This window comes from Adelges cooleyi, unplaced genomic scaffold (genome assembly GCF_023614345.1).
Source record: "Adelges cooleyi isolate 19-005CV unplaced genomic scaffold, UGA_ACOO_1.1 ACOO_flye_CR_arks_rails_tigmint_CR_PRNA_108, whole genome shotgun sequence".
Lineage (NCBI taxonomy): Eukaryota > Metazoa > Arthropoda > Insecta > Hemiptera > Adelgidae > Adelges > Adelges cooleyi.
This window is the reverse complement of record NW_026095761.1, coordinates 2,066,391-2,094,080: the sequence shown is the minus strand read 5'-3', so window position 1 is coordinate 2,094,080 and position 27,690 is coordinate 2,066,391. Positions and strand designations below refer to the sequence as shown.

Below are 27,690 nucleotides of genomic sequence, written 5' to 3'. Positions count from 1 at the left end.
ACGTATACACGTTAAAAAGAAAAGAGCTGGAGTTTGAGCCGAAGTTAGAGTTGGAGTTGGAGCTTGAGATAGAGCTGAAGCTAGAGTTAGAGATGGATCTTCGGAGGTGGAGATGGAGTTGCAGATGGAGCTTGAGATAACAGCTTACGTACGAATCCGCAACCACGGAAGACATTTTATGTTTTTTAAATTATATATAAGAATATAAGGATGTATAAGGATATATAAGAATATATATAAGGATGTATATTATCCTACTCTTATACATTGTATAAGGGTATAGAAGGAATAATATAACGATATACAAGGATATATATAAGGCTACATTTTCGTTAGGTTTTTTAATTGTCGATTTTTCCAGTTGTGTGCCAAAGTAAACACATATCTCTAATCTCTTATCTCTCTTACCTTATCAGATAAATCATCAGTAATTTTCTTTATGATAAAAACTGTCGATTTTTTCGGTTGTGTGCCAAAGTAAACACATATCTCTAATCTCTTATCTCTCTTACCTTATCAGATAAATCATCAGTAATTTTCGTCATGATAAAAACTGTCGATATTTCCGGTTGTGTGCCAAAGTAAAGACATAAATAAAATGTCAATAGCTAGGTTTTTATTATTATTGGTAGCAATATTATAATAATATGTAAGAACCGCGGACGACTACGAATACCAGCAGTCGACCCGGTGACGTTAACGACCTAAACGGCCTAACCTAAACGCATTCAATCTCGGCGAGGTCATTGTAAAATAATAATTGATGAACACGCGCGGGAAATCCGACCCAAAAGACCAAACCACGCCGGGTTTGATATTCACTCGGGGTGGATTGCCGTGACGTTAATGATATCTTTTCATTAGGTCCGACCAACGGAGGGCTGACAAACGGTTTTCCGACATACACACACACGCCAGCAAGCAAAGACAGAGAGCGGAAGAGAGACAAATTAAAAATTTCACGGTCCAGTCACGTACGGAACATTTTGCCGTCAGCAAGATTAATCACCACCTGCGTTGCCGTTTTGTCCATTTTAACCCCCCCCCCCCCAATTACCCCAACTAATCCTCTCAAAAATGCCCGAAGCCCAAAACGACGGACCGAACGCAGCTAAATGAGCGTTTTTCGAATTATGTCCGACTAATCACATGTTATCCATACACGCGTACAGCAGCAGTCGGAGTTCGATTTTGATGTTGCTGGGGCGGATTCGAATAGGGTCTCGATAATAATGATAACAATAATGACGGGTATACTACTCTGATACAGTGTTATAGTCTGTAAATAGTGTTATATTGAGTGTCAGGTGATAAAAAAAAATCACCCTGTATATGTTATAGCTAGACCATTGGGTAAAACTGAAAACTACACACGGATAGGAGAAATAAACCTAACCTAACCTAGCCTAACCTAGAGATCATTATATAATATATGACATTTTAGCAAACGTTCTTCTCGACTTTGACGAGGATAAGGTTAACTTTTTAAAAAATTTATTTTCTACACGAATAAAGAAATCGGTTCAACGTGGCTTAGGATACACCGTAAGTCCAGACACAAGTAGAGTAAAAACATGTCATTGTAAATATAAATATCTTTGAAATACCAATTTAGTGGATAACGCCGGTTATTATCAACATCTGTGGCAAAAGGTCCGCTATATACACAAGCACTCGTAAAGTGAAACGAGTAAAAAATAATGTGTTTTTTCTGTCTCGCACGCTTTTTAGACGACCCACTGCATAACTTTTATACAGCCAAACGTAACCTACATGACTCCGCGGGGAAAATAATATAGTCTTGTACTAAGTAAGGCATCTTTCCTACATCGGTTGCTTTAACACTGGCCGAAATGTGCACTTATATACCGTTTCGGGCTTGAAGATGCGATTATGGTCTAAGATTTCATCTCCTCGTGGCCTATAATAAAAGCAAAAGTAGTAGTTACACACAAAACGAAAAATCTAAACGACAACTGTTACTGTCTGGAAAAATTAATTATTTACTGTGCTTTTTTATTAGTCTTTTTACGTTCTTGTCGAAACGCATAAAACTAAATACTATTGTTGTTTTACAAAAGTAAAACTTACCAACCAAAGTGGGTAATATTGGCTGAGTCCGCTATAAACGAGCTTACATCAAAGCAGTTAATTAAGTTTAAACTTGTTAAAGTTTTAACCTAATATTGTCATTTTTTTTTTTAAATTTTCAATGCACAAAATGACAAAATGTTTGCACGTATTTGGGTTGCTTACATTTAGACTTATCAAGTTTTTAAAAGTAGTGTTTGTTTATTAGTACTATTTCTAATAATAATAATAATCGATATAGATTTTAAAGTTAAAAGGGATTTGCATAGACTTAACATAATTCAACAAGAACTCTTATTGAAAACCCAAAAGTCGGCTTTGGCTTTACAAATAATGTCAATATCTGGTGAGGTTCTCACGTTTTGTTTCTTTTCAAATCAAATATGAAAAGATGAGATGTTTTTTGACAGTTGTAAAGTTTTCCTTTTACCGAGAAAAAACATTGCATGATAACGTTTGATTTATAAGTATTTGACACAAGGTTTATTCCTTTGACTTGCCACAATTGAGCGTGTCATTTTTATTTGTTTGTCTTCTAAATAGACCTGTTATGATTATCGCATCTCAGGATAAACATACATTTTGAAAATTCTTATAAAAAAGATAGAGTTGGAGATGTAGCTTGAGATAACAGCTTTTTATGGTAATTTTTTTAAATTATATATAAGGATGTATAAGGATATATAAGGATATAAGGATAAATTTTCATTAGGTTTTTTGGTAACGCGTTCGATTTTTTCAGTTGTGTGCTAAAGTAAAGACATAAAATGTCAAAAATTCCTACATTCCATCGTGTAATTTGCTACCATCAGTATATTTTATGAAAATATCCTGTCGAGTGTAAAAACCGACTTAAATGAACCATAACATGCTCGTAAGTGTACCTGCGTTCTCCAGAAAGGTTTTTGAATTGATTCTCTTAATTGAACGGCCCAAAAAGGTCGGCGGCAAATGTGTGAAAACTGCCAGAGCTAAACCATAAAAAGCAATAAAAAAACGTATTAGGTGTTATTTTATCCATCCATATATTTATTACCGATATTAACATTCATGTGCATATACATTGTACACACGGTACACGGTAGGTGTATATACAAACGAGCAGAATACATGTGATACAAGTCGAAAGTCACAAACGATGACGACGTGGCCTTGTCAAAGCTATTCAAACTGCTGAACCGTAAATTATCCCGTTCGGTCGAAGAAAAGGTCTCACATAAAGAAAAGAAAAGCAGTCAAAACGAAAGAGTTTTTGCCCGTTTGCAAATAGCATACCAAAAGTTAAGTGCATACAACCCGTAAACGCCTTTCATCCTTGTTATGCTAACTCAATGTTCAGTTTGTTTGGTTTTTTTTCTAAAAAACAAACCTTTAAGTTAGGTTAGATGAAAAAAATCTCTTAGGTACACTTCCTTAACGCCTATTTTTTTTTATATCAAAACAATAATAGTACCTTTGAATAGATTATTATAGTTTGAACGACTCGTTAAAACTTCAAATAAGTGGCAACATGACACATTAATTTACAATAAAAAACTCCCAACTATTAATCTACAAACATATATATATATATATATATATATATAAAATACATTTTACTCCTTGTGTAATATTAATACAATAGATGGTTAGGTTAGCTTAGCTTAGGTTAAGTTAACCAAACTGTTTTTTTTTTGGCGTTTGTTCCACTTTTACTTTGTAACCCCTAGACCAAAATAGTTAATAGATCAGAAGCCATCTACTGAAGATACTTAAAGTAAAACACACAAATATGTCTAATAATAATAGTCTAGTCGAATTTGAACTACTGTGAATAGACAATTAGTAGCATATTTTTTATTTAATGACAAATACTTGTGTTTTTAATAAGTTAAAAAAAAAACTGAATTTTACTAATATGTGCAATGTGCATGATAATATCTAGTAAGCCAATAATAACATAGTCTATCACCATTAGAGTGTCTTATTTTTAACATTCTCAATCTCAAGACTTGCTAACTATGTAGAAAAGTCAGCATGATGGTTAAAAATTTGATAAAAACATAATATTGTAAAACGAATCTTTTCAGTTGTGCATCTAAACTGAAATTCAAATACATTTTACCACTATAATATATCTATCCATTGCAGTAAATATTTGTCTTGAACCAACGTTTAACTCTTTGATAGGCGAACGCGAGCACTTCCAGTTTGTGATACACTGTGTTTGCTGTTAAAGTTGATGTGCACAAGTTTCTGATGGGGTTTCTCAGAATATTATATATTTTGTACAAATAAAGAGACAGCCCTAATGCGGTTTGGAATTTAACGTCAAATTACACAGAATCCCGTCATTGGAATACAATTATTACCATTGGATATGATAGGACCTTTCAGATAAGTTATGATACTACAACAATGATGGAGTATGGAAATATCTGTTTGTAAAAATATGAAGAATAAGAATAGAGCTAAATATTCATAGCTGATATGACTTACAACAAATACCTAGTATATTATATATAAAAAAAAAACATCATAAACGCATCTTGGATTGATAGAAACGAATCTTTATTGATGGTCAATTAAGTTAAAGTGCACTAAAGAAAACGTAACAGCAATTCCAGCATTTACAGAGACATGTGTTAATATGTTTCATGTTTTCACTTGAATGATTTTGGCTGGCTGAAAGTTGAATAAATAAATGGAGTGGAAAATCATCTCGTATGTATGCTTAGAATATTAAGAAGTGTACAAAAACTTTTTACTTTTACTTTTATACCGCATTTTTTTAATATAAAAATAAAGAACTACATAGGAAAAACCACACATTTTTTTTGGTTATTTTCCGCCAAGACTACTTTTACTGATAATTATTATTATTTTTTTTAATAATATTTTCTTTGGAATAATTTTTAAAGAAGTTTTAAGCAGAACTATTACTATAGTTAATATTAAAAAACACATGGTGGTTATTGTTTTAGCCAAAATGCAATGAAAATAAAATATACTGTTCGAGTTTAAAGTTACAGAAGAGAAGTGAACTAAATAACAGTTTCAATCCACCTTTTTTCTTATTATCTAAAAACAATTTCAATCACTTAATCCAAATCTTCTTTAAGAGGCTAAATGGATTGAGCATCAGCAGTTATGTCAACCTGTTTAAATCACTTATTTTGAAATTGTGGGAAACTTAGAGCTATAGAAATCTATGAACAGTACACTTAACTTATCCTCTTCGACGCCTTTAAGAAGGCAATAATTATCATTAAATAATATTTTTTAAAAATAACAATATTAGTTAGATTCGCGGTACGGTGCATCGTGAATGTCTAGAATTCAATACAGTAAGCATCATTCAAGGGAATAAATTTCACACATCAAAGTAAATATATGAACAGCCGAGTGGAAAAATAATAAAATTCCAAAAATAAACTGAAATATCCATTTTGTAGATGAAAGGTACACTCATATTATGAGCGTGTGTAAAGGAAAATATTATTTCACTGAAACGTCATTTATAAATTATACTAGGAATTATATAGTGGAAATAAACAGGTTTCTTTAATTTTCTGAAAGTTGGCATTAGGGAATATTATACATTTTCCACACAGCTGTTCGTATATACATATATTTTTTCAATAGACTTACACATGATCAAGTTAAGTGTTCCTCTAATTACCTTGAAAAAATTAATTGCAATTTTGTAGTTTTTATTTTTAAAAAAATACCTATTTGTAATTATAATTTTACATTAAAAAAAATGTCTAAATATTTACCTCTGTTAGTTCACTTCAGAGCGCCATCATTTTTAAACATTTAAACGTAACTTTTTTTAAATAACTAATTTTCCTTTGTCGAAGACCAGTTTTGAATAATTATTTTTCATGTTTTTAAAGTTTATAATAATTAAGATCGGAAGTCTCGATTTAAAAAGATATAGAAAGGAAGCCACCCGTTGGCATCTGATCAATTATTTCTTAAAACCCGAGTTCAACTAACTACCTTCGACCCTTACAAGGTTATTAAAACATTGTTTTTGATGATTTTGCTACATAAAAATCCATTAACAACTTTTTCCTACGCCTCGCATTGGACGGAACACAACTTTACAAACCCTTAGGGGAAACAAAATATATATTATAGTATATTGTACATCCCGTAAACCACATATTATAAATGTCCCCCTAAAAAGGAAAACTCGGTAGATATCTCTTATTTGAACTAATGGTCGCAAAAAAAAAACTTGTGTTATTTGATAATGTATCAATTTATCAGCCACAAAATGTTCTATTTTAGAAACTTTCACAATCAACTTATTGGCAGGTATCTGACATTTCTTCCTTAGTACTATGACTATTATCGTTTAAAAAAAACAATATCATTATTATTATTTTCTGAGATGGTCGGAAAACTATTCAAACAATGCTGTATATTACTTATTGATATTTTTTTCAGTGCCAGTCCTGAATAAAAATAAAATGTGAAAAATGTCTTTAATAACTGAGAAGGCTTTATAGATAGATAAGATGATAACTCCCTCGACAATAGCCGTCAGCTAACCATTTCTCGTTGACCTTATTTTTCTTCCACCGCTGCTGTCTTCATTTGCTCTATCACTGCAATGCTAAACAAGCACAACTCACTGTCGGCCACAATCATCTGCTATAAACTATTTCATAAAAGCATTTTTCATATATTATCGTTAGCGTTTGCGATAAGACATAAAAAGTCATTCTTTAGTTCACTAATTTTATGCCAAAACATATGTGTGCTGATGGATGAAAAATGTATTTTATAAGGTCATAAACAAAAAATTAGTCCAATATTCCTACTTGACGTTTTTGCATAGATAGTGATCATTTAAACAAAACATTCAAACATTTCATAATAAACACTTCTATACATTTGTTTATGAAACTATTTGATTTACCATTTGCTATTCATAATGAACAATATAATGAATTCGTTTTAATTTCCTGGAGTGCTGTAGTTGTCGTGTGAATTGTTTTAGTTGAGCTGTTGTCCTTTTACAAAACAGCTTTTAGATTATCATTATTTTGGACACATTCAATTTTGCTGATACCCGGTATGTGATTGTTGTAGAAAGTTTAATTTATTTTCTACACGGTACAAAACTTCGCCAAATGTTAATCAGTCATCAACTAAATGTTCGCACCCTTTCGCTTTTAATGTATTCTTTTCAGCTCACTTTTGTTGTCTTGAAAAAAAAAAGTGATTATATTGTTTTTACTCAAAAAACTGTAAACTGTATTCCGCTATCAATCGCCGTATGAACGTTTTGTCTCGTTTTCGTTGAACGCTGTTCTTCAAACAATAGATTTTACAGCTTCTTCTTCTTCTTCACTGGCATTTCAAACTCTATTAGAGTCTTTGCCGCCATCACTACATCCCTCCATCTCTCTTGATCTTGAACAATTGCCTTGGGCATTAAGATCCTCTTCTACTACGTTTCCTAGCCCCACCTCTTTGTCGGTCTGCCTCGAGGTCTTTTCCATTTCGGTTTCCATTTCATAACTGCTCTGGTGGATTCTTCTTAGCTTCTTCTCATAATATGGCTCAACCACTGTATTCTTTGTATGTAACTAGTGACCGGTGCTAAGCCCAGTTCTTTTTGAAGTTCCTCGTTGAACTTCCATCTCCATTCATTTGTCCTTGTCCATAAGTGAGGGCAGGTCTAAATATTACCGTGTACAATTTTAATTTTGTTTTCTCAGCAAGAACTTAGGATTTGAGGAATTTGGATGGTGCAAAAGATGCGTGACCAATCATTCTTAGTACTCCTAAATATTGAAATTCTTCAACTTTTTGCAAAAGCTATTCAAAGCCAGGTCGTCTTGGTACGACTTTCCGTCGAGAAGCTCCAATATTTTGGGGTTTTCCACATTAGTTACAGTTTAAAATGTGTAAATTGCATGCCTGTGGATAATTATTTATAAATAATGTTGTGGGGATACACACGTGACGGCAGTAATCACGGGCCATTATGGAACGAACCGTTTCCAGCTACTTATTGGTAACTGTTCATAATATAGAAAACAAATTGGCTCAAACCGTAACAGTTATTAACGACTTAACGTGAAGGCTTCTGCCAATGTAATGAATCAATGAACGCACGCAAGCACCAAGGACACACGTGTATCGTTAATTCCGAAACGAGCACTTTAACAACTAATGGATAACCATTGCACTTTAGATGTTATGTCGTACGTATTAGTTGCCAAGATCCCAGACGCTAAAATGGATATTTTATAGTGGCAAGTTCGGCATAATATCCAACATATATGGCTCAGTCATCGTGCTGTATTTGCAGTTAATATATTTGAGAAAAAAAACTTATTAAGCTCATTTATTTTATTTGTTTAAAAATTAGCCCTTTAGAAGTTGAGGGGGGTTAAAGCTATCGAGCGCCTTATTTTAAATTAGAAAAAAATGTACTGTTTTCAAGTTTTGGCATTAGCGAGTACCATTTGAAGCGCTCAGATACCCAAGCGATTACTCCATTTTTTTTTTCAAATTGCGAATAATAGCATGGTTGGATTAAAAAAAGTGTATAATTTTCAGTGGCCAAGATAAATAACTCGGTAGTTGAATTTTTCACCACTAGAGTGCGCCAAGAAAATTGGCAATCGTACTTGCATACATTGTTTCAAATAACTTTGAATATAAACTAAAAGAATAACGTGTAAAATATCTGTTTCGCTTAAGTAAAATCAATATTTTCCCCGTTTTTCTGTCTACACAAGAAACCCCGGGTTTGTTTGATTTTTAAGAGCAAAGGGTTTGGTATTTTTTTTTTTCCAGACCAGTTACATTTCGACGCGTTTGCATATTTCACCATTTTTTTTTTTTTTAATCTCCCCTTTTTGGACGGTCGTTTTGGTTATTCTAGCACAGTAATTTCAAAAAAGGAAACGAGATCAATATGCGATGAAACGGCGGATTTCGGTAGACCCGCTTAACCGGCATCACCACCGGGGAAGCTGTCAGCGGGTCAAACCTGCCTATACATAAAAATACCTGCCTATATGTTCAATGTTTATAGATATTTTTCTTTGACTTTAATTTTATTTTTTCCCCTTTAGATCCGATCGCATTGCACTTACCCATGTCAATGTGCCAACAGGGATCCGGTGTGCGAACCTGGAGTACCGCACACCCGAGACGGCTGCGGATGCTGTCCTGTGTGCGCCAGACAAGACGGAGACCCGTGTGACGGTATAGCCGTGTGCGACCAAAGGAAAGGCCTCGTTTGCCAGTACGACGATTACTACAGTCCAGCGGGCATATGTAGAGGTATAGTGCCTTGTGTAAAATGTGTGTATTGCAATTCTAATAACCATTTATAGCTGACCATAATATGTTGTCGATCAAATAAAGTGTAGCAATTTCGCACCTGACATTCGTTCGACAACATAAAAAACATCCACACATGATCCAATCTTGCCCCCACTTCTTCCCATCAATAGTTCAGTACCTGTTTTATAACAATACAAAATAAATTGCATATATTTTATTAGAAATTTAACATTTTTTAGTTGCCCGGTTGATGTACTGCGCATGTATCACGGTTTGTGAATTAAATAACTTGTCGAAATTGTACAAGTTTAACCGTGAAGACAACAGACAATAGACTAAAATAAAATATGTCTGAAAAATTTCGAATTTGACAGTTTGGAGTCCCATTTTAAAATTACTTATCGATTTATCTCAAAAAATACTAATCCATTCGGAAAGTTGTTTATTAGAGACTTTTAGAGTACAAAGAGGGACGTTAAAAATAATCCAAAATTCAAAATGGCTGACTTACGGTCAAAAACATTTTTTTTAAAAAAGAAACCATGTAATTTTTGTTAAACAAACTTATCAAAACTAACAACTTTGGTAGGAAAAATTTTTCGGTCAAACCCATAGTTTGTAAATTAAATCTCTTTTGCTATTTTTAGTTTTGTTATTTTATTTTGATGCATATGGTAACCGTGGTATTTTTAGTAACTTTGGTATGCGTGGTAACCATGGTTTTTGTCTTTGTGATACACAGAAAATAGGATAACGTTAACGATTAAGATAATGATAATGTAATGGTAATACTAATGATAATGTTAAAGACAAAGGCAAAGACTAAAACTGTCTTATTTGAGATGATCGAATATGCCATTGTTATCACACATACCACGGTTACCACACATGACACGGTCACCATGTACATCAAAATAAAATAACAAAACTAAAAATAGCTAGAAACTTAACTTACAAATAATGGATTTTACCGAAACATTTTTGTTGTTAGTTTTGATAAGAACATTTGTTTGGTTAACAAAAATTACATGGTTTCCTTTTAAAGAAAAAAACATGTTTTTGACCGTAAGTCGGCCATTTTGAATTTTGAACCATTTTTTTAACGTCCCCTTTTGTACTTTAAAAGTCTCTAATAATCAACTTTTTGGTTGGATTTGTATTTTAGGAGATAAATCGATTAGTATCTTAAAATTGGACACCCTGTATATAGCCTAAAATCTTGTTCAACAAAACAAGTAATATAGGAAACACATTATTATACTCATTCACACATGTGAATTGTAAGAGTTCATTTATCATTGAATTCACCTCCGGCTTGTAATAATTATTGCCATCACTCTGAAAATAACAATGTAATTCCCAGACAATACACGCTAAAGATTGTATGTCTAAGCTATGCAATGTACTTGTCCGGATATACCCAAATATAGCATTGGAAATAATAGGGCTTTGGTACATGTTTAAACTGGTGATGAGAATTATTCGAATAATAAAAATTAAGTATTCTAATACGAATATTTGAATATTCCTACTATTTGATTGTTGTAATTCAAATGACAACCCTAGTTTAAACTAGAGAAGAGTAAATCAAAACAGTTGATAACATTTGCATTTAATTATCATAGGTTCACCTACCTAAGTGTAGTTATTTTATACTCTCTCCTTGATTATTAAAATATCATCTTTGGATTAAATCACTATGACCTAGTTTTTCAGTTATAATTAAAAAAAAATGTACCAACGTTTTATTTAACATAATAATGATAATGAGATTTATATATTTGTATACATTACTAACAGTCTGGTGGATTTTAATGTCTTTTGCTTTTAACTAAAGCAATAAAAACATAAAGTTTACATTTGTTAGTAGGTACCTTTTATTTTTAAATATAAATGCCCAATTAAATTATTAATAAATAAAATCGTTCAATTATAATGTTTCTGCTTAAAAAGTTTCACGGTGTTTTCTTTTTATGAAATGAAAGGTGCCAACTTCTATGTTAAAAAAAACAAGAGGGAACTTTTACAAGTCATGCATGTCGTGTTATACTTTTCTTACATTGTATGAATGTTTGAAAAATGATAAACAGTATTAAATTACAATATAAAGTAAAATACTGTGAAATAGAAGAACAGGGCAGATAATTCATGAACTTGAGTAACCACATATTTTCTTTAGCTATACTTTTACCCAATTAGATATAATGCCGGTTCAAAACTTATTCTTTAGGTTACTCTACTTTGAAAAGGGCGGAAACAAACTAGAGGAACCTTCTACATTCCTGTTTTTGTATAACAAATTATGTTTGATAATAGGACCCAATATTTACTTTGAATAATTGAATCGCTAATTATAGTTTGTGTACTATTTTGGATGCAAATAGTGTGGTGAAAAATAACAATGTTTCCCAAATAAAATGCAGTAATGAGTAGGGTGATTAACAATAACGGAAGGAGTAAGCATATCCTAGTGGAAAACTTAGTTTTAATTCTGGCATGCAAATTTTAAATATGAAAAACTAGCTTTTCGGTACTTAAGTAGGTAGCCATAAAATATGCTGCTTTATTAGTCGTTTGAATCTAAACGATAGCCCATAACGATTGTTCCAACATCCAAAATATGTCTGAAAAAAAAATGAAAACTGTAGATTGTAATAACAGTAATAGTAACATATTATGTAATTCGACGTCGAACGAAGGGTACGAGGAGACAGTGACCTTATTGATATTTGACCACGACCCTTGTCTCTGTAAAAGTAAACTACAATGGCACATTCGTATTCACCGTGTACTCGACAAACAAAACACACACACCAACCCTAAACGATGCAAATTCTTGCTCCGCCAACGAGAAATCTATAGCCCTTTCATTTTTTCGAATAAAACTATTTACTTTAACGGTTTTAACCGTATCAATAACAATAGATTAATAGGTAGTTCATTGTAGCAAAAACCGCATCAACCGTTCCTAACTTAATCAAGTACAACAGTTCAAACATAAATTAATCTTTCCCTTAAAGGAAATGATATTGGATCAGAAATATGTCTTTTGGTCAGCTGATTTTCTGCCTTTTATCAATCATCTCTTATCAGCTAGTTCTCTTATCGCTTAAACCTTGCAAGTTATCCGGGAATTATTCGATTTTCTTATAATATAACCATCACATTCTCAGCTCAAATACACTGTTACTAATATCCCATCCCTTTAGTGCAAATTTTTTCATACCCAGCCATAAGACATATTCGTGTCATAAAAAAAAAATAAAAATCATAATAAACCAGCACGTGCCAGTGCAGACGGTAAATTTGTCGCCGCAAGATAATATCAGCTTGTCAACCGCAGACGTGTACAGGTATTAGTCTTTTGTGTAATGTGACAAGATAAAAAAAAAATGCAAGAACGAGTAATGTTTAAAAAAAAATAGGATGCAAAAAAAGGTTATTTTGATGAACCTCGAACGCTTGCAAAATATCCCATGGGAGTATAAGCGGTATATATTATAACCCACCTATACACAAACAATACAGCTGATAAATGATTATATTCTAAGCAAATTCCGTTTAAACGGCAATAATGATTTGTATGCTAAGCGTTGGTTTTTTTATTTTGCATTTGGGTGAATGGAAATGAGTTATCCGGCACTAAGAAAATATATATTTTACCGTTTATGAGCGCGATCGATACTTTTGTTAAAGCGAATATTTAAATCTGACTTTGTAATAAGGTATAGGGATAATGTGATAGGGTTTTTTTGTGTTATCTCTGTAATCTCTACAATCAACAAAGTATAAGAACTCAAATAAAGTACACAGAAATTGTCGTTGAATTTATGCTATTTTGTTGTTATTTGTAAAACTTAATATAAAGTTTAAAATATATATGTATATACTTTTTACCAATTTTAAGATTACTATAATCATTATACGTTAGCAACAGAACTCCTACACAGACAATTCCTTCCGGCGTCTGTTTTCAAAATATAAATAGGGTTCAATTATTTCCTAATTTTGGACAAATCTAAGTATAAACAAACAGCCGTGTTAACGAATAAACAATTGACGGCGTTGCAAATGTCAAAAACAGATGTTGCGCCACTTACAACACTATCAAAATGTATTTGAGCACATCAAACAGGGTCAAAAATGCTATAGGTAATATTTGGTAAAAACTTGCTGTTATTATGAAAATTTCTCAATCCGATCACTTCCTCGAAAACAAGGAAAATATTTAAAGTTTATACTCCACTTATTGTTATGTTGGTTACCAAAATAAATTACCGTTAAAGTTTGACACCATCTCAAAGTTCCTGGAACATTTTAAAACAATAGTTAAAATATTTTGATTTTATTGTTTACCTATCAACACGTTTTACATTCACTTGAAATCCTCATGATTATCTATAAAAATGTATAAGACACAGCTTAGTCCATCCTAACACATCTGGTAATACTAGGCAATCGATTAAAGAGGATGGTCATCGACTCATTAGCGAATAATACTTGACAATGGGTTTACAGCGTTCCGTTCTCAATGGGAATCGTCGCTTAATTATTTAGAAAGCTTTCAACTCCTAAACTCGACTTTCAAATTAAATTTGCTGTGACGTTACAATGGATAGAATTATCGGTAGCGTTTAATTAATGACAATCCCTGCGCTTTTTTCCTGCTGTCTCACCTCTTGCTCTGGTACATCCACTTGAGCTCCGGAAAATTCAACATTATCTACACACCGTAATAATTATTATTACTAATTGTTCAAGTAGCATTGTACTATATTGTATACTCCGGTAGCGGTTTGTTGTGTGTGTGTAGGTATATAGTGTACATGTTGGCAGGAATAACATCAAATATTGAATTAGGACGTTTCGGAGACGCGTGGCTGGAAAAGACGTGAATGAAAGCGAGGCTTTACTAGGGCCAAGTGAAGGGGACCCGGATGGAGGGATGGCTAAGAAATTCTGTTTTCCCCGACAACCAAGGCTGATGATAATTAATCTCGCCCCGTCCGAACCAGGGGACCGTTATCAATCAACGGAGCCCACCGCGAAAAAGATTTCGCAGCGTCGTCCAAAGTATTTGCGGAACCCAATGGGTTTTTCCACGAGCGACCGACGTGCGGCTGTCCAATCAGCAGAAGCCGTATACACACATATGCACATGTTCGACTTACCGACCGTGGACCGCGGTAGTGGTAGAACGTGTACGCTGTCGAACCGACAATGGAATTAATGGAGGTCTCAGAGACAACTGCACTGCGGCTACTCCGGGCAAGCTTGTACAAAACAAAAAAGGACCCGTCCAAATCTTTACCGACAGCAGATGGGCACATCCGGTCATTTATCTCATCGCTAACAACCCTGGTTTCGGAAAATAAACTACAAATTAAACGGCTACCGACGTGTCTGTTGTCATTGGAAATTTCACAGTAGAGGAGAAACGTACGTGGGTGTAGTCGCAGGAATTTGTAGGAATTCCATAACTGAGAATGTTAGTTAAATTACTCTCCCGTCTCCCTTTCCTCCTCCCAAAAAAAAACCACTCGATGTCAATCTGAACAGATGGTACAAATAATGAATACATACTCTGTTCAAGTAGAGAAAAAAAATGCGCAGAAACAAGTGACTCCTGTCTGCGCAGGCGCATACGGTATGACGCGTTTTCGTTTCTGCGCACAACCGTTCATTAGGCGAACAGAGTATCGAAAAAAATCATTTCAAAGGTAAAATTATAATTTTTGTGATAGACCGAACACGATTAGGGTTGATAACCACCATCTATTCAAATAGTATGCTGTTAACAATAATATAATAACAAATATCATTCTGAAACATATTACACATATTCACTGTGCTATAAAAATTGTATCTAAACTGGGTAGGCAGTGGAAACTCTAATCGACCGATAAAAAGGATTGAACTATTTTGTACTTGATGTATTTTTAGTTTTTGACCAACTATTATATTATTATTGTGGCCAAGCTTGGGAAAAATACCACAACGTTAGAGATAAATGGATATGCCTTGTTGGCTTTATTTTTTTGCGAAACGACGCCCACCTTAACACGTTGTATTTTATTCGCTTAAAAACGGACAAGACAGGATTACATCTGAATTCGTTTCCACCCGTCATTTGAACGACATTTCGATTTTCTTATACTTTATCCTAGAACACACTGAGGTTGACGCGGATTTGGCGAATGTGGTTTGACAATTGTAAAAATACATATTTCCACATGTTTTTTTTCTCGAAATAGTCGATTCGCTTAACAACACAAATATGATTGTGTTTTAAAATACAAGGTAATAATTTAAAGCACAAATATCAATCGAGATAACGATATAATTTGAAATAATCCAAATAAACATACAAACAGAAATTTATGTGACTTAGAAGAAAAATCTCCAATGTTGATGGTGTAAAGTTAATTTATAAATTACTTCAAGTCAGTCAATAAGCACCAACATTCTATTATTAGATCTAACTTTAGGTTAGGTTAGATACAATATTGACATATTTTAACGGTAACTATGTAGAACTTTTATTATCGTTTTGATAATAGACAAATACACAAAAATTCTACTTAATGTTATTCAACAAATAAACTGTAGACATTATTAAAGAACTATGTATATATTTTAATATAAATATATATATTATAGTAAAACGCGAAGCTCATTTAAGGTAATTTATGTTTAATGAAGTTTACATTTTAGAATCGGGGAAAACATATTAAAATATAGTTTTGAAACTTTCTATCAAACGTTTGTGTAATAAATGAACAAAATTTCACCCATAAATACTTTAATATGTTAACTTTCCGAAAGAACATTTTTACCTTTGGCATTTAATTGTTGTAGTCTGTATACGAACGGTAAAGTCCATAAAGCCAAAATTCTGTAAAACATTACTAATTGCTTTAAACAAAAAAATTATGCATATATAAAAATTTGTCTTAATTCTAAGGGCTTACAATGAATAAGTGCACATTGCATACGTTGTATGTCTCAAGACGTTAGAACGTGATATTTTATACGGTTAGGTGTATAAATGGAATAATACAAGAAGCTCATTTAACTTACCGTATTAATTTAATCCACTGCAATGCGCTGTACCTTAATTCGCAGCGTAACTCAGTACTGAGCAGCCATAGCCGTTCAATTAGAAAGGTAATTTTGCGGCTACAAAAGACCGAATAAATTGTAAATCCTAATTTCCAATTACGAATTTAAATGAATCAATTTGTTAGAATAAAGGTAATCGTTACAAGCAGCCCACACACGAGACGCAATCTTTTATAAAAGATATTTACTGCACATTATAATAGTCTTTTGAAAAAAACCCCATCGGCTTAAACAGGCATATTTTATTCCGGTCTAGTCAAAACTAAGCGGTTTGGATGACCGATAAAAAATAAGAATATCACCAAAGACAAAAGAAATGTTTATTTAAACATTTCCCCAAGCTCAGTCTTTGTGTTGAGTATACTATTGTTCTCGGCAAATCCAATATTTCGGTTGCTTGTCATGCAAATTTTCCAACTTCGTGCTCGCGCTGTACGATTAACATCCTAACCGACTCGAGATAGAAAAATTAAAAGCAATCTAGTCGTCTGGCTTTTTGCAATAATACAATGCACCGAGTTGAATTGAATTAAACAACAAATTACCACCCCATATACAGGGTGTAATGTAAAGTTCTACCGAGCTTCAAATGAGACATTTAGGATGCTCTATGGGTACAATAAATAGTATTCATTTTTTTTTAATTTGAAAATTATTTTAAATAGAACTCTTATCTCATTAAAAAATCGTCTCACGAAAAAAATAATTTCAGATTTGAAATCAGAAGAAAAAATCTTGTTGAATTGATATTATGTAACATGTATTTTTGGTATCTGGCCACACTTGCGTCCACCGAGTGGCCACTGAGTGGCCGGCATGTGACCAAAACCAACATATGACATGTGACACGTCATTTTGGGTTAGAATTTTATCCTCAATTCAGTGGTGTCCTTGGAATTGTTTTGTATTAAATGATGTGTCGCATGCCATATCATGGTTATCTGCGAAATGAGTTATAAACTTCAAACATTCAAACACAAATCGTCCGAATAACCTAACCTACATGCATCATCATCATCATCATGATCACCATAATTTATTATGAGTCGTAGGCAATGAGAAAGAAACCATAATATATACTTGCTTGGCGAAATTGCCAAGAGAACTGACGTGGATAAACATTTTTCATTTTCGCAATCATTTCATAGATGTGAATATAACTAATGGCGAGCCTGGCAAAAATGTGTGTAGTACCTGAGTATAGGTGATAATGATAGCAAAAATGAATACCGTGTACAACGCGTTATAGTACATACTTGGCGTTGACTATTATTCATCGTCTTTGTTTGCCTCGCACTACACGAGTAATGTTTGCATAGAAGTACTGCGATTTATTTATTTATTTCTGCAATTTTTTTTCATTAAACCAGAACACTAGCAGGTTGGTACATACAACACCGTACACGTGTATATTGTGTTGGCACAAAGGTTTTTTCCGTAGACTTCTATGTCACACTCAAAACGGTTCACGTTACAATGATATTGCAATGGAACCAGTGAACTATATCAATATTGATCGTTTTATATTAATATTAGAAAAAAAACTCGCATTATGATATTGCATCCAAAACTACTCGTGTTATACTTGTGGCAAAAAAATATACATATACTTGCATATTCTTCTTTTTATAACGAATAGTGTTTGTTAAACTGTTGGTTAGCTTCACTGATTTTGTAAATAGTTTGTTTTAAACACTAGATTGTATGTAGTATCTTCCTATTAGGAAAGTCACAATGGTCGCATTTCTTAATCGTGTCTGCTATTTAAAAGACCACAAGCATATTTCCTACAATTATAACAAATATAATTAACATTAAACAGTATCCATTTAACACAATACGCTCATTTTCAATAAAAAGTCATCATTTTTATTGTTGAAAATATTTGTATTAATGTTATTGACTATTGTACAATATTATAAAATTACCATTTATTTACCTTTTTTTTTTTTTTCCTGAGCGTTATAGACTTTTAAAATTTAAATGAGGAGATGTAATCTGTTACATTTTTAGAAAATTATTCTTTAGAAGAATTCTTTCAGTCTTATGTAATCTTACCTGATGGTATTTATTGCGGTTTATGTATAAGAAACACGTTCACGGGATGATAAATTTAGTATTTTAAGATGATTTTTGTTTCAGGAATTATTAATAGTTTTACTAATTTTACTTCTTTTTTTCAATAGACACCCCAAAAAACAAACAACAAATTTTTTGCCTAAAATATTATTTATGTATGTATATTGTATATAATGATTTCTTTTTGTTTTGCATCCAAGCATTTATTAAAAAATTGATTTGATCACTGTCAGACTTCTCCAATCCTAATAATGATATATTTTGTTCAACTACAGTCTGTAAGCATAGAAATGTAGGGGGCAGGAAATAAAACTTTTCCCAACTTTGTTATTTTCTTATTTTGTTATATTAAAAAAAACATTCTTGATATCATTATAAATACAATTGCCAAATGCTGGAAATCCACTGTGATTACACACTCTAATTATTCATATGCTGTGTGTATAAATGTTAAGAGGCACTCCGTCTCTCTGGATTTTTGAAGAGGACCGTTCTCGATAGATCTCTGCCCTTAAGTATGGTTTTTCGAGAAGATCGAGTGTAACCTACACTGTTTCTATTTACGGTGGTATACTTTCTTCGGCGGCACCATTCTTTCAAAACTATTCCGACGTTTTCACGTGGCCATTATTGCTTAGCATTGTTGTTTTTGGGGTGTGTAATCACAATATTTTGATTCCGTTCAACTTTATAATGAGAAAACTTGAATGCCAGATAAGAATCCACGTCGAGAGTGCGAAACAATGCGCACGTTGCTCTAATAATTTCCAGCAAAGTTACCCGTTGAAGATTTATTGACCCGTGCAAACAATTGGCTCGATGTTGATGTATGGCATCCTTATAATATATTACAAAGATCCATTGTTCGTAATGGAAAGACATCTGCTGCGAAAAACTTAACGGCTCAAAGCTGATGTTGTAGATAACCAAATTTCACTTTTCTCCGACCCGGTATATACTCACTCAAACTATTCTAAACAGTCGCAAATTTAATTTAATTTAAAAACACACACACACACACACATGAAGTATTGGCGTTTACTTAGACTTGTACTTTTTGCCCTTTAATACAATATAATAAAATAATAAATGGTTTCACAGAGTAAAATCATTGGTAGAGTACACTACATAGTTGATATATGTTTAAATGAATTGATCTAGTAAATAGTGGGACTGGAACCCACCCTGCTAGTGCTGGTCTAACTAATACAAGTTTAGAAAAAAAACCACCATACGTTAAACTAGCTAAATTAAACATTGCATCGTTTTTTTTGCAATGATATGTCTTACAATCGAATTTAAATCTATAGCAGTTATTCAGCCGGTTTCACCAACTATTGTTAAATACACTCTTAACACAATGTTAGTTAAAATTCATTTAAATTTAACATCTGGTTAAATAAAATAAATTTCTCCATAACATAAGTATTGTTAAATTCTATTTGTTGAGTTAACAACACGTTAGTTGGGTTACCAAAGCGGTTACCTTGATTCCAACGTTCTCATTAGTAATTACAAACGTGATAACTGATAAGTGATTGTATTTTTTAATTTGTCAGTTTGTTATTATTTGGCATTTTATTTTACTTTCTTTTAACGATTCGGTTTATATAAATAATTTTTAAACACATTGTTCAAATACCTTTCTAAAAATAGTTTGTCATCAAGGTCATTAAAATAATTTTTTCTATTTTAAAGGCATTTTGGAAGTAGATAGTGATAAGAATTATTTCCATTGTTATACTCAGTCAAAAAAAATTAAAAAACCATTTCTGAATAACTATAACAATATAAATATTTTATATATAAGTACTACAATACATTTTAACAAGCCGATTTTGGGTGATTAGTTTAACAATGGTTTTAACAATGTGTTAAGGCTAACAAATCTCGATGAAACCCAATTTTCATTAACCAGTTGTTAAATATAATTAACAATAAGGTAAATTCTTAACAAACGTTGGTGAAACCGGCTGACTAGGTATGTTAATTGACCAAGACGTTAACATTAGTGTCTCAGTAATACTGTAATTGGTGAATTGGTTTAGACATTTTGTCTCTGTACTCGACGAAATTCAAACTTACAAGAAAATTGCATTATATATTTTTAAGAGAAAAATAATAATTATTGACGAACGTCCCGAAAACAGGAAAACCAATAACTGTTTTCCTTGTGTGTTCGTTGGACCCGAATTATGGCATCCCAGTACGTTATGTCAACACTAGCTAAGACTCTTCTGAGAGTTCGGCGAAGCATAAAGTCCCCAGGGATTACTACAATGCTGGTCTATCGTTTCCATCAGTATTAATAACCAACGTCGTTATACTTAGTGTACACCGTCACAGCTGTAAAACATGCAATCGAATTTCATACATATGTACACAATTGTCTGGAATCCAATAAAGATAATGCTAATTTATTGTTACACTGAAATGTTAGTTTAAAATGACTCATACATACCTAGGTACTTTTTTTCGTTCATTGAATTTAGTTTAAACGTTTTAAAACTTGTTCATAACAAGTACTTGCCTATAGTTGTTAGCCGGCGACCAATGCAGCCAATTTGAAAAGTATATTTTCTATTGTATAATTATAATTTTAGACCATTTTGTAACAAATTCAACCGTTATAATATTGTCAACAGATTAGTAGTACATTTTTTAATGTTTTATTACTGATACCCCTAAGCCCCCCTCCCTAATTAGACCTATGATTATGACGTACAATCAATTAATATATTATAGTGTTTTAGTTAGGTATGTTAAGTGTTTCTTTGATGTTATCTCATTAACGAATTTATACTTTGTACAAAACACAGTTACAGTATGCAAACCAGAGAAACATAATTATTAAAATGTCCTAAATTGAAATCGTATGTCTGAAGAAATGGTACTGTACGCAGTTGAAAAGAAGGTCAAGTAGTACAACGCCATAACATATCTGAAAAAATTGACTAAGGCAGGATGCAATTTGAACTGGGAGAATTGGAAGTTTTCAAGTATCTTGGAGTAGTTCTTAGGAATTAGCGAAAAACAAATGATAACAAATGTTATCAATAGAACAAAGAACTCGAATTGGACCATCTTATCAGTATTGCACCATCAGTCGAAATTTTGTCTAGCTTTTTTGTGTCTAAAATAAACCAAGAGCTTATAGAAATTAACGGGTTAATTAATTGACATGGTCGAAATGTATTAAAACCTCTTTTTTCTTAAATATTGCCTATACAAAGCTTCTTAAAAACAGACCTTTAACATGTTTAAACGGCTTTAAACTACGTGACCTGCGAGTACATTACACGGCCCACGTTTAATCGGGTAAGAAATTATTAAAAAAAAAAAAACAATTTAAATAAAACGTGCAGGGTTAATGATACATATAAAAAACTGAATATTGTGTCAGTCGTTGGAAGGTCGCCTCGGATGATTTCGATTTGACGGACGTCGATAAGTTTTTGTCGCAGAATACCATGAAAACGGCATTTTGAAGTGAATGTAAATAAATTACTAGGCGTATTCATGTAGATTCCAAAGTTTTACATTCAATAATGAGCGGCGGTTTAGACCGGCCAAGTGGAACGAAAAGTTTCACACCGGATCCGCCAAAGAGATGATAATTCGGTCGCGTTAAACTTTATTATATCTCTACCCGGCTTCTTTTTTTACTGACATAAACCAAAACCTCCTAAGCCGCAACCGCAACGGTCCTACTAGCTGGGAAACGAATGATCTCGTAGAGACATCCTCGTCATAAGCAAAAGTGACAAAAACCCAAATTCATTCGTATTAAATTATACGGGTCAAATATAATAATAAATAAAGCAGTCTTTATTTTTTTTATACTCACATTATGCCGACAGAAATTATAAAAAAAAAAATTATCGTTGATATCTTTCACCGACTATTGTTAAAATGTACACTCTTAACACAATGTCAGTTAACAATAATTTTAAATTTAACATTTGATTAAATTAAATAAGTTTCACCATTACATTAATATCGTTAAGTTACCAAAACGCTAGTTGGGTTACCAAAGCGGTTACCTCGATTCCAACGTTCTCATTGGTCATCAAAATATGAGATAATCGATAAGTGATTGTATTACTCAATTTGTTCGTTATTATTTGGCATTTTATTTTACTTTCTTTTAACGTTTTGGTTTATATAAAAAATGTATTCATAATTTTTTAACACATTGTTCAGATAGTCTAGACCTTTCTAAAAATAGTTTGTCATCAAGGTCATTAAAATAATTTTTTCTATTTTAAAGGCATTTTGGAAGTACATAGTGATAAGAACTTTTTCCATTGTTATACTCAGGACAGGCAAGACATAATAATATTATATAAATTATAAAATACAATAAATTATGATATTCAAACCTATAATGCAAGTCTGTGCCATTCCTTTTTACCTAATCTATCTACATAAAATAACTTATGCTTACCTAATAAAGGGTTATCGAAGTTGTCTTTTCTATTGTTTTCTAAATACTCAACATAAAGAAGTTCGTCATCAAATGTGTAATTATATATTACTAGTATACTCAGTCAACAAAAATTAAAAAACAATTTTTGAACTATAATAATATAAATATTTTATATATAAGTACTACAATACATTTTAACAAGCCGATTTCGGGTGATTAATTTAACAATGTGTTAAGGCTAACAAATCTCGATGAAACCCAATTTTCACTAACTAGTTGTTAAATATAATTACCAATAATTTAAATTCTTAACAAATGTTAGTAAAACCGGCTGAATAAGTTTTTCCCGCCAAAAGTTTACGATAGCCTGTTATGTGTGATAAGGTTCATAATTATCTTTAAAATCATAAATCGTGGCTTTCTAAATAATCCTCCATGAACCATTTAATCAATTTGAATTTATGTATACATTTTAAAATATTATGTCTTGATACTAATGCTTACCCATAAAAAACTAGTAATGTTAAGTTCATTTTTATTACATTTATTCGTGTTCTGTTTTACCAAGTTCAATGGTAGAAAGAGAAATTTAATTAGTAGACCCTAAATATTATAGAATTGTGAGTTACTGGTTTTTCAAATTTTTTTTCCACAATATATATTTTAATAAAGAAAGAGTTTTTACTTTAGTTCACGATTCAGCCCGCGATGTTAGTCCTCGTTTTGTGTTTACACGCAAACAAAAGGCAGAAAAAAAACTAGGAAATCAAAATAAAAACTACCGTTTAAGATAGGGACCGAAAGACAACGACCGTTTGCATGAGTCGTAAACGTTTATCGGTCGCGTACAATGTTGAAACAAGCACTGCTCGGTTTGGTAAATGTAATATTATTTTGTTATGCTAGCTCTTGTTCTTGTCCCCTTGAACCGTTATCTATATACATAATATTATATGACATACACACTTGAAAGAACCCAACGCAAGCTTTTATAGCGTAGATATTATATATGCATTTTCGTGTCGAGTACTAGTATATAAAGATAGCCACTAAGATAAAAAAAAAAAAAAAAAATAAGAAACGTTCACGAGTCACGTTAATACATATACAGCCGGTTTCGCCAACTATTGTTAAATACACTCTTAACACAATGTTAGTTGAAAATTCATTTAAATTTAACATCTGGTTAAATAAAATAAATTTCTCCATAACATAAGTATTGTTAAATTATATTTGTTGAGTTAACAACACGTTAGTTGGGTTACCAAAGCGGTTACCTTGATTCCAACGTTCTCATTAGTAATTACAAACGTGATAACTGATAAGTGATTGTATTTTTTAATTTGTCAGTTTGTTATTGTTTGACATTTTATTTTACTTTCTTTTAACGTTTCGGTTTATATAAATAATTTATATTCATAAACGACACATTGTTTAGATACCTTTCTAAAAATAGTTTGTCATCAAAGTCATTAAAATAGTTTTTTCTATTTTGAAGGCCTAAAAAAAAAAGGTAGGTAGTGATAAGAGTAGTTTTCATTGTTATACTCAGGACTCAGGACAGGCAAGACATAATAATATTATCTGAATTACAAAATACAATAAGTTATGATATTTGAATCTACAATGTAAGTCTGTGCCATGAAACCGGCTGATAGTGATTTAAAACATTTCTGCTCCAGCTCGACGTGACTTTCTTGAATTCGCCAGTAGGCCTTGTTATGTCAGCCTTAATGGTTGCTGGTATCCAACACAACCGTTTTGATATTACCATACTAATAATGTATGTATAGTCGAACAAACATTATTTTTGAAATTATTTCTTGTGAATTATCCAATTACGAAAACATGTGTACGTCATCTTATGTAAGCCACATACAGCAAAAATAACACACGTTTTAATAATTTAGAAACGTTATCAAAAGACGCCCGAGCTGACACAACAGCCTTGGGGATAAGGATACGATGAATATCAAAGTTGTTCGAAGAAATAATGTAACATGACTGCAAAATCCCTCCCAATTTAGTGTACATATTGCCACATGCATAATTTTTGCATTTTTAATTTGGTGAAAATCTGTTAGGTGTTTACAGTTCAAACTCCGAAGCCATGGAACTCCAACGAAGTCGAATTTTAAAACAATGTCTACTTCGAGGAAAACATTAAAGCTCTTAAGAAAGATTCTTGAAGTTGCCAATTTGAAGATTCTTGAAATAATAACGAATGCGGGCCTAATTGCAGAAAATTCAGCAAAACTTGAGAATAATAAAAAACGTAAAGCTTATTAAATATAATCCGTCGAAAATGCTTTATACAGAGTGGTCCATTTAATAAGAAACACTCATTTCCTTTGAAAGTATAGCTGCAAGTGTTTTATGAAGAAAAAAACTTGGTTTCTTAGTTCTAACAATTTACTATGTACCCTCTGCTTAATCGTACCTTTTAAAGGTATAATTAGACAAGCGGTTTTTTGAGTAGCTGATATGAAAAATGGGTAGTTGACATTTGCAAAGGTTAAAGTGCTCGGATTCTATCTGAAATTAAATTTAACTTGTATGCTGATAACATTATTTTCCAATTAAAATGACTAAATAGTTTTTTTGTTAAAATATATACTTGAAAGGTGTTACAGATAGTAACAAAACATATATCTCAAGTAGGTATTCCTTATTTGGCAAGTATTTATGATGGAATTTGCATGGAAATAATTTAGTAATGCGTCTTCGTGTTTAGAGTTTTAGTTTTTTAAATTACTGAAGGTCGTACCAATGCTAGTTATTCAAACAGTATATCTATCATAATAACCAAACATTAATTCAATATGATTTACTAATTTGAGGAGGCCTTGCTGCTAATGTTTGGAAACCTGGAATACGCCTGAACCGCAGGAATGTAAAAAGGAGTGGTTTAAAATGTGTTTGAGCGAAGGTCTTTTCTAGTAGGATACTACAAATTAATGGTAATACTAATAGATAAACTCACAAGTTCTCAAAGAACAACCTTGATGTAAAGTGTTAAGAAAAAAATCTTAGTAAATTGTGTGCACTAATTTTAGAGTTAATTATGGCGATTAAACATTAGGAATTTATCGTTGAACATTATATAGGTCAATGTCAATACATCGACCTACCTAAACATATCTGTTTTATAACCTAACATTGTTATTTTATCGTTATATCATATTGATCGGAAACCTACCTGAGACGTACAGGTTTACATATTTTAGTGTAAATTTAAAGATTGACGATCAGCAATTCAATTCTGCATCTAAAATAGTTGTTTGCGGATTTACACTAGGCCACCTGGGAATAGCTGACGGTCGATTATTTCCTGCAATATTTTTGGCAGATTGTTTTTTTTATCTTTACCAATACCAATGGAGTAGTATCGTTTTCTTAATGAGAGGGGGGCGCATACACAGGAGGCTGGTAAACGGTCTGATATGCCTCTTAGAGCTAAATCCTAAGACCGATCGATTGGCACGTCGAGGAGATGAATACCAATCGAGAAAAGGATATTCTTTGCCACCGTCGCCATTATAATAATGTGAGGGCATGTGGCGTGGTCGTATATGTGTAGTAATGAAGCGATAACTCGTATATTATGCCGGTTTTGCACGCCTGACATTATTCAACCCTCGTGCAGCAAGTGTATAATGTATATACACACGGTGTATATCGCCGTACATTATTTGCCAGCATGTCGCAGATATGTATTGTAATGCATAAACACACGTATACAATACAATAGTATGCGTGTTATTATTTTCCATAGTGCTGTCGCACGCAATCGGTTAGAGCGTGTTGGTCTTAAACGAAATCCAAAAGGAATAATGTGCAATTGCTGTTGACGTCGAATACGATATTTTCTTGACCAAACACACTGTAGAGACCTACAATTAATATTACCACAAAACAATAATAATTCTATAATATTAAAACCAAAGCCCTGTGACATGTACTATCTTTCCCCTCCGCGTTAGCTTCGAGGTGGCTAATACCCAAATGGTAAATAATTTTGGTTGCTATCAGTCTTATAACATTTAAATAATGGCAGCAGGATCCAACACAAAAATAGTCACCACCAAATTTCTTATCAGCTGATTTTCTGTTTTTCCTTTTCGAGTTTAGCATCAGTTATTATTATTGAAATGAATACTTAAAACTATTAAACAAGTTATCGACGAGTGATTTTCTTTTTTTAATTAATAATAATAACATTAGCTATAAAGTATATTATGTACAGTAAATTTTTTAACTTAAATTAAACCCCAATTACCCAATCAAATTTTAACATGAATATGTTTTAGAGATAATGGATTAGAGATAAGAGAAAAGGTAGTAAAGATAATGTATTAGAGTTAATGGATTAGAGATGATAGAGTTGATAGATTTAGAGAAAATAGATTAAAGATAAGATATTATAGATATTAGATTAGAGAAAAGAGATTAGAGATAAAAATAAAGATAACAGATTAGAAAAAAAGAGATAAGAGAAGAAAATAGAGATATTAGATTAGAGATAAGATATAAGAGACAAAAATAGATATAAGAGATTAGGGAGAATAAATTAGAGTTAATAGATTAAAGAAAAGAAATAAGAGATACAATAGAGATAATGGATTAGAGAAAAGAGATAAGAGATTAAAAAAATAGAGATAATGGATTAG

The 27,690-nt window shown here is 32.2% G+C and overlaps 1 protein-coding gene across 1 annotated transcript in view; it reads left to right on the top strand.

Annotated features, from left to right (window-relative positions):
- Nucleotides 1-27,690, top strand: part of LOC126847422 (CCN family member 5) — a 112,377-nt gene that overhangs the window by 71,469 nt on the left and 13,218 nt on the right. The window contains exon 3 of the mRNA XM_050587635.1: nt 9,177-9,387. Within this exon, the coding sequence (XP_050443592.1) occupies nt 9,177-9,387 (211 nt within the window). The remainder of the gene's footprint in view (nt 1-9,176; nt 9,388-27,690) is intronic.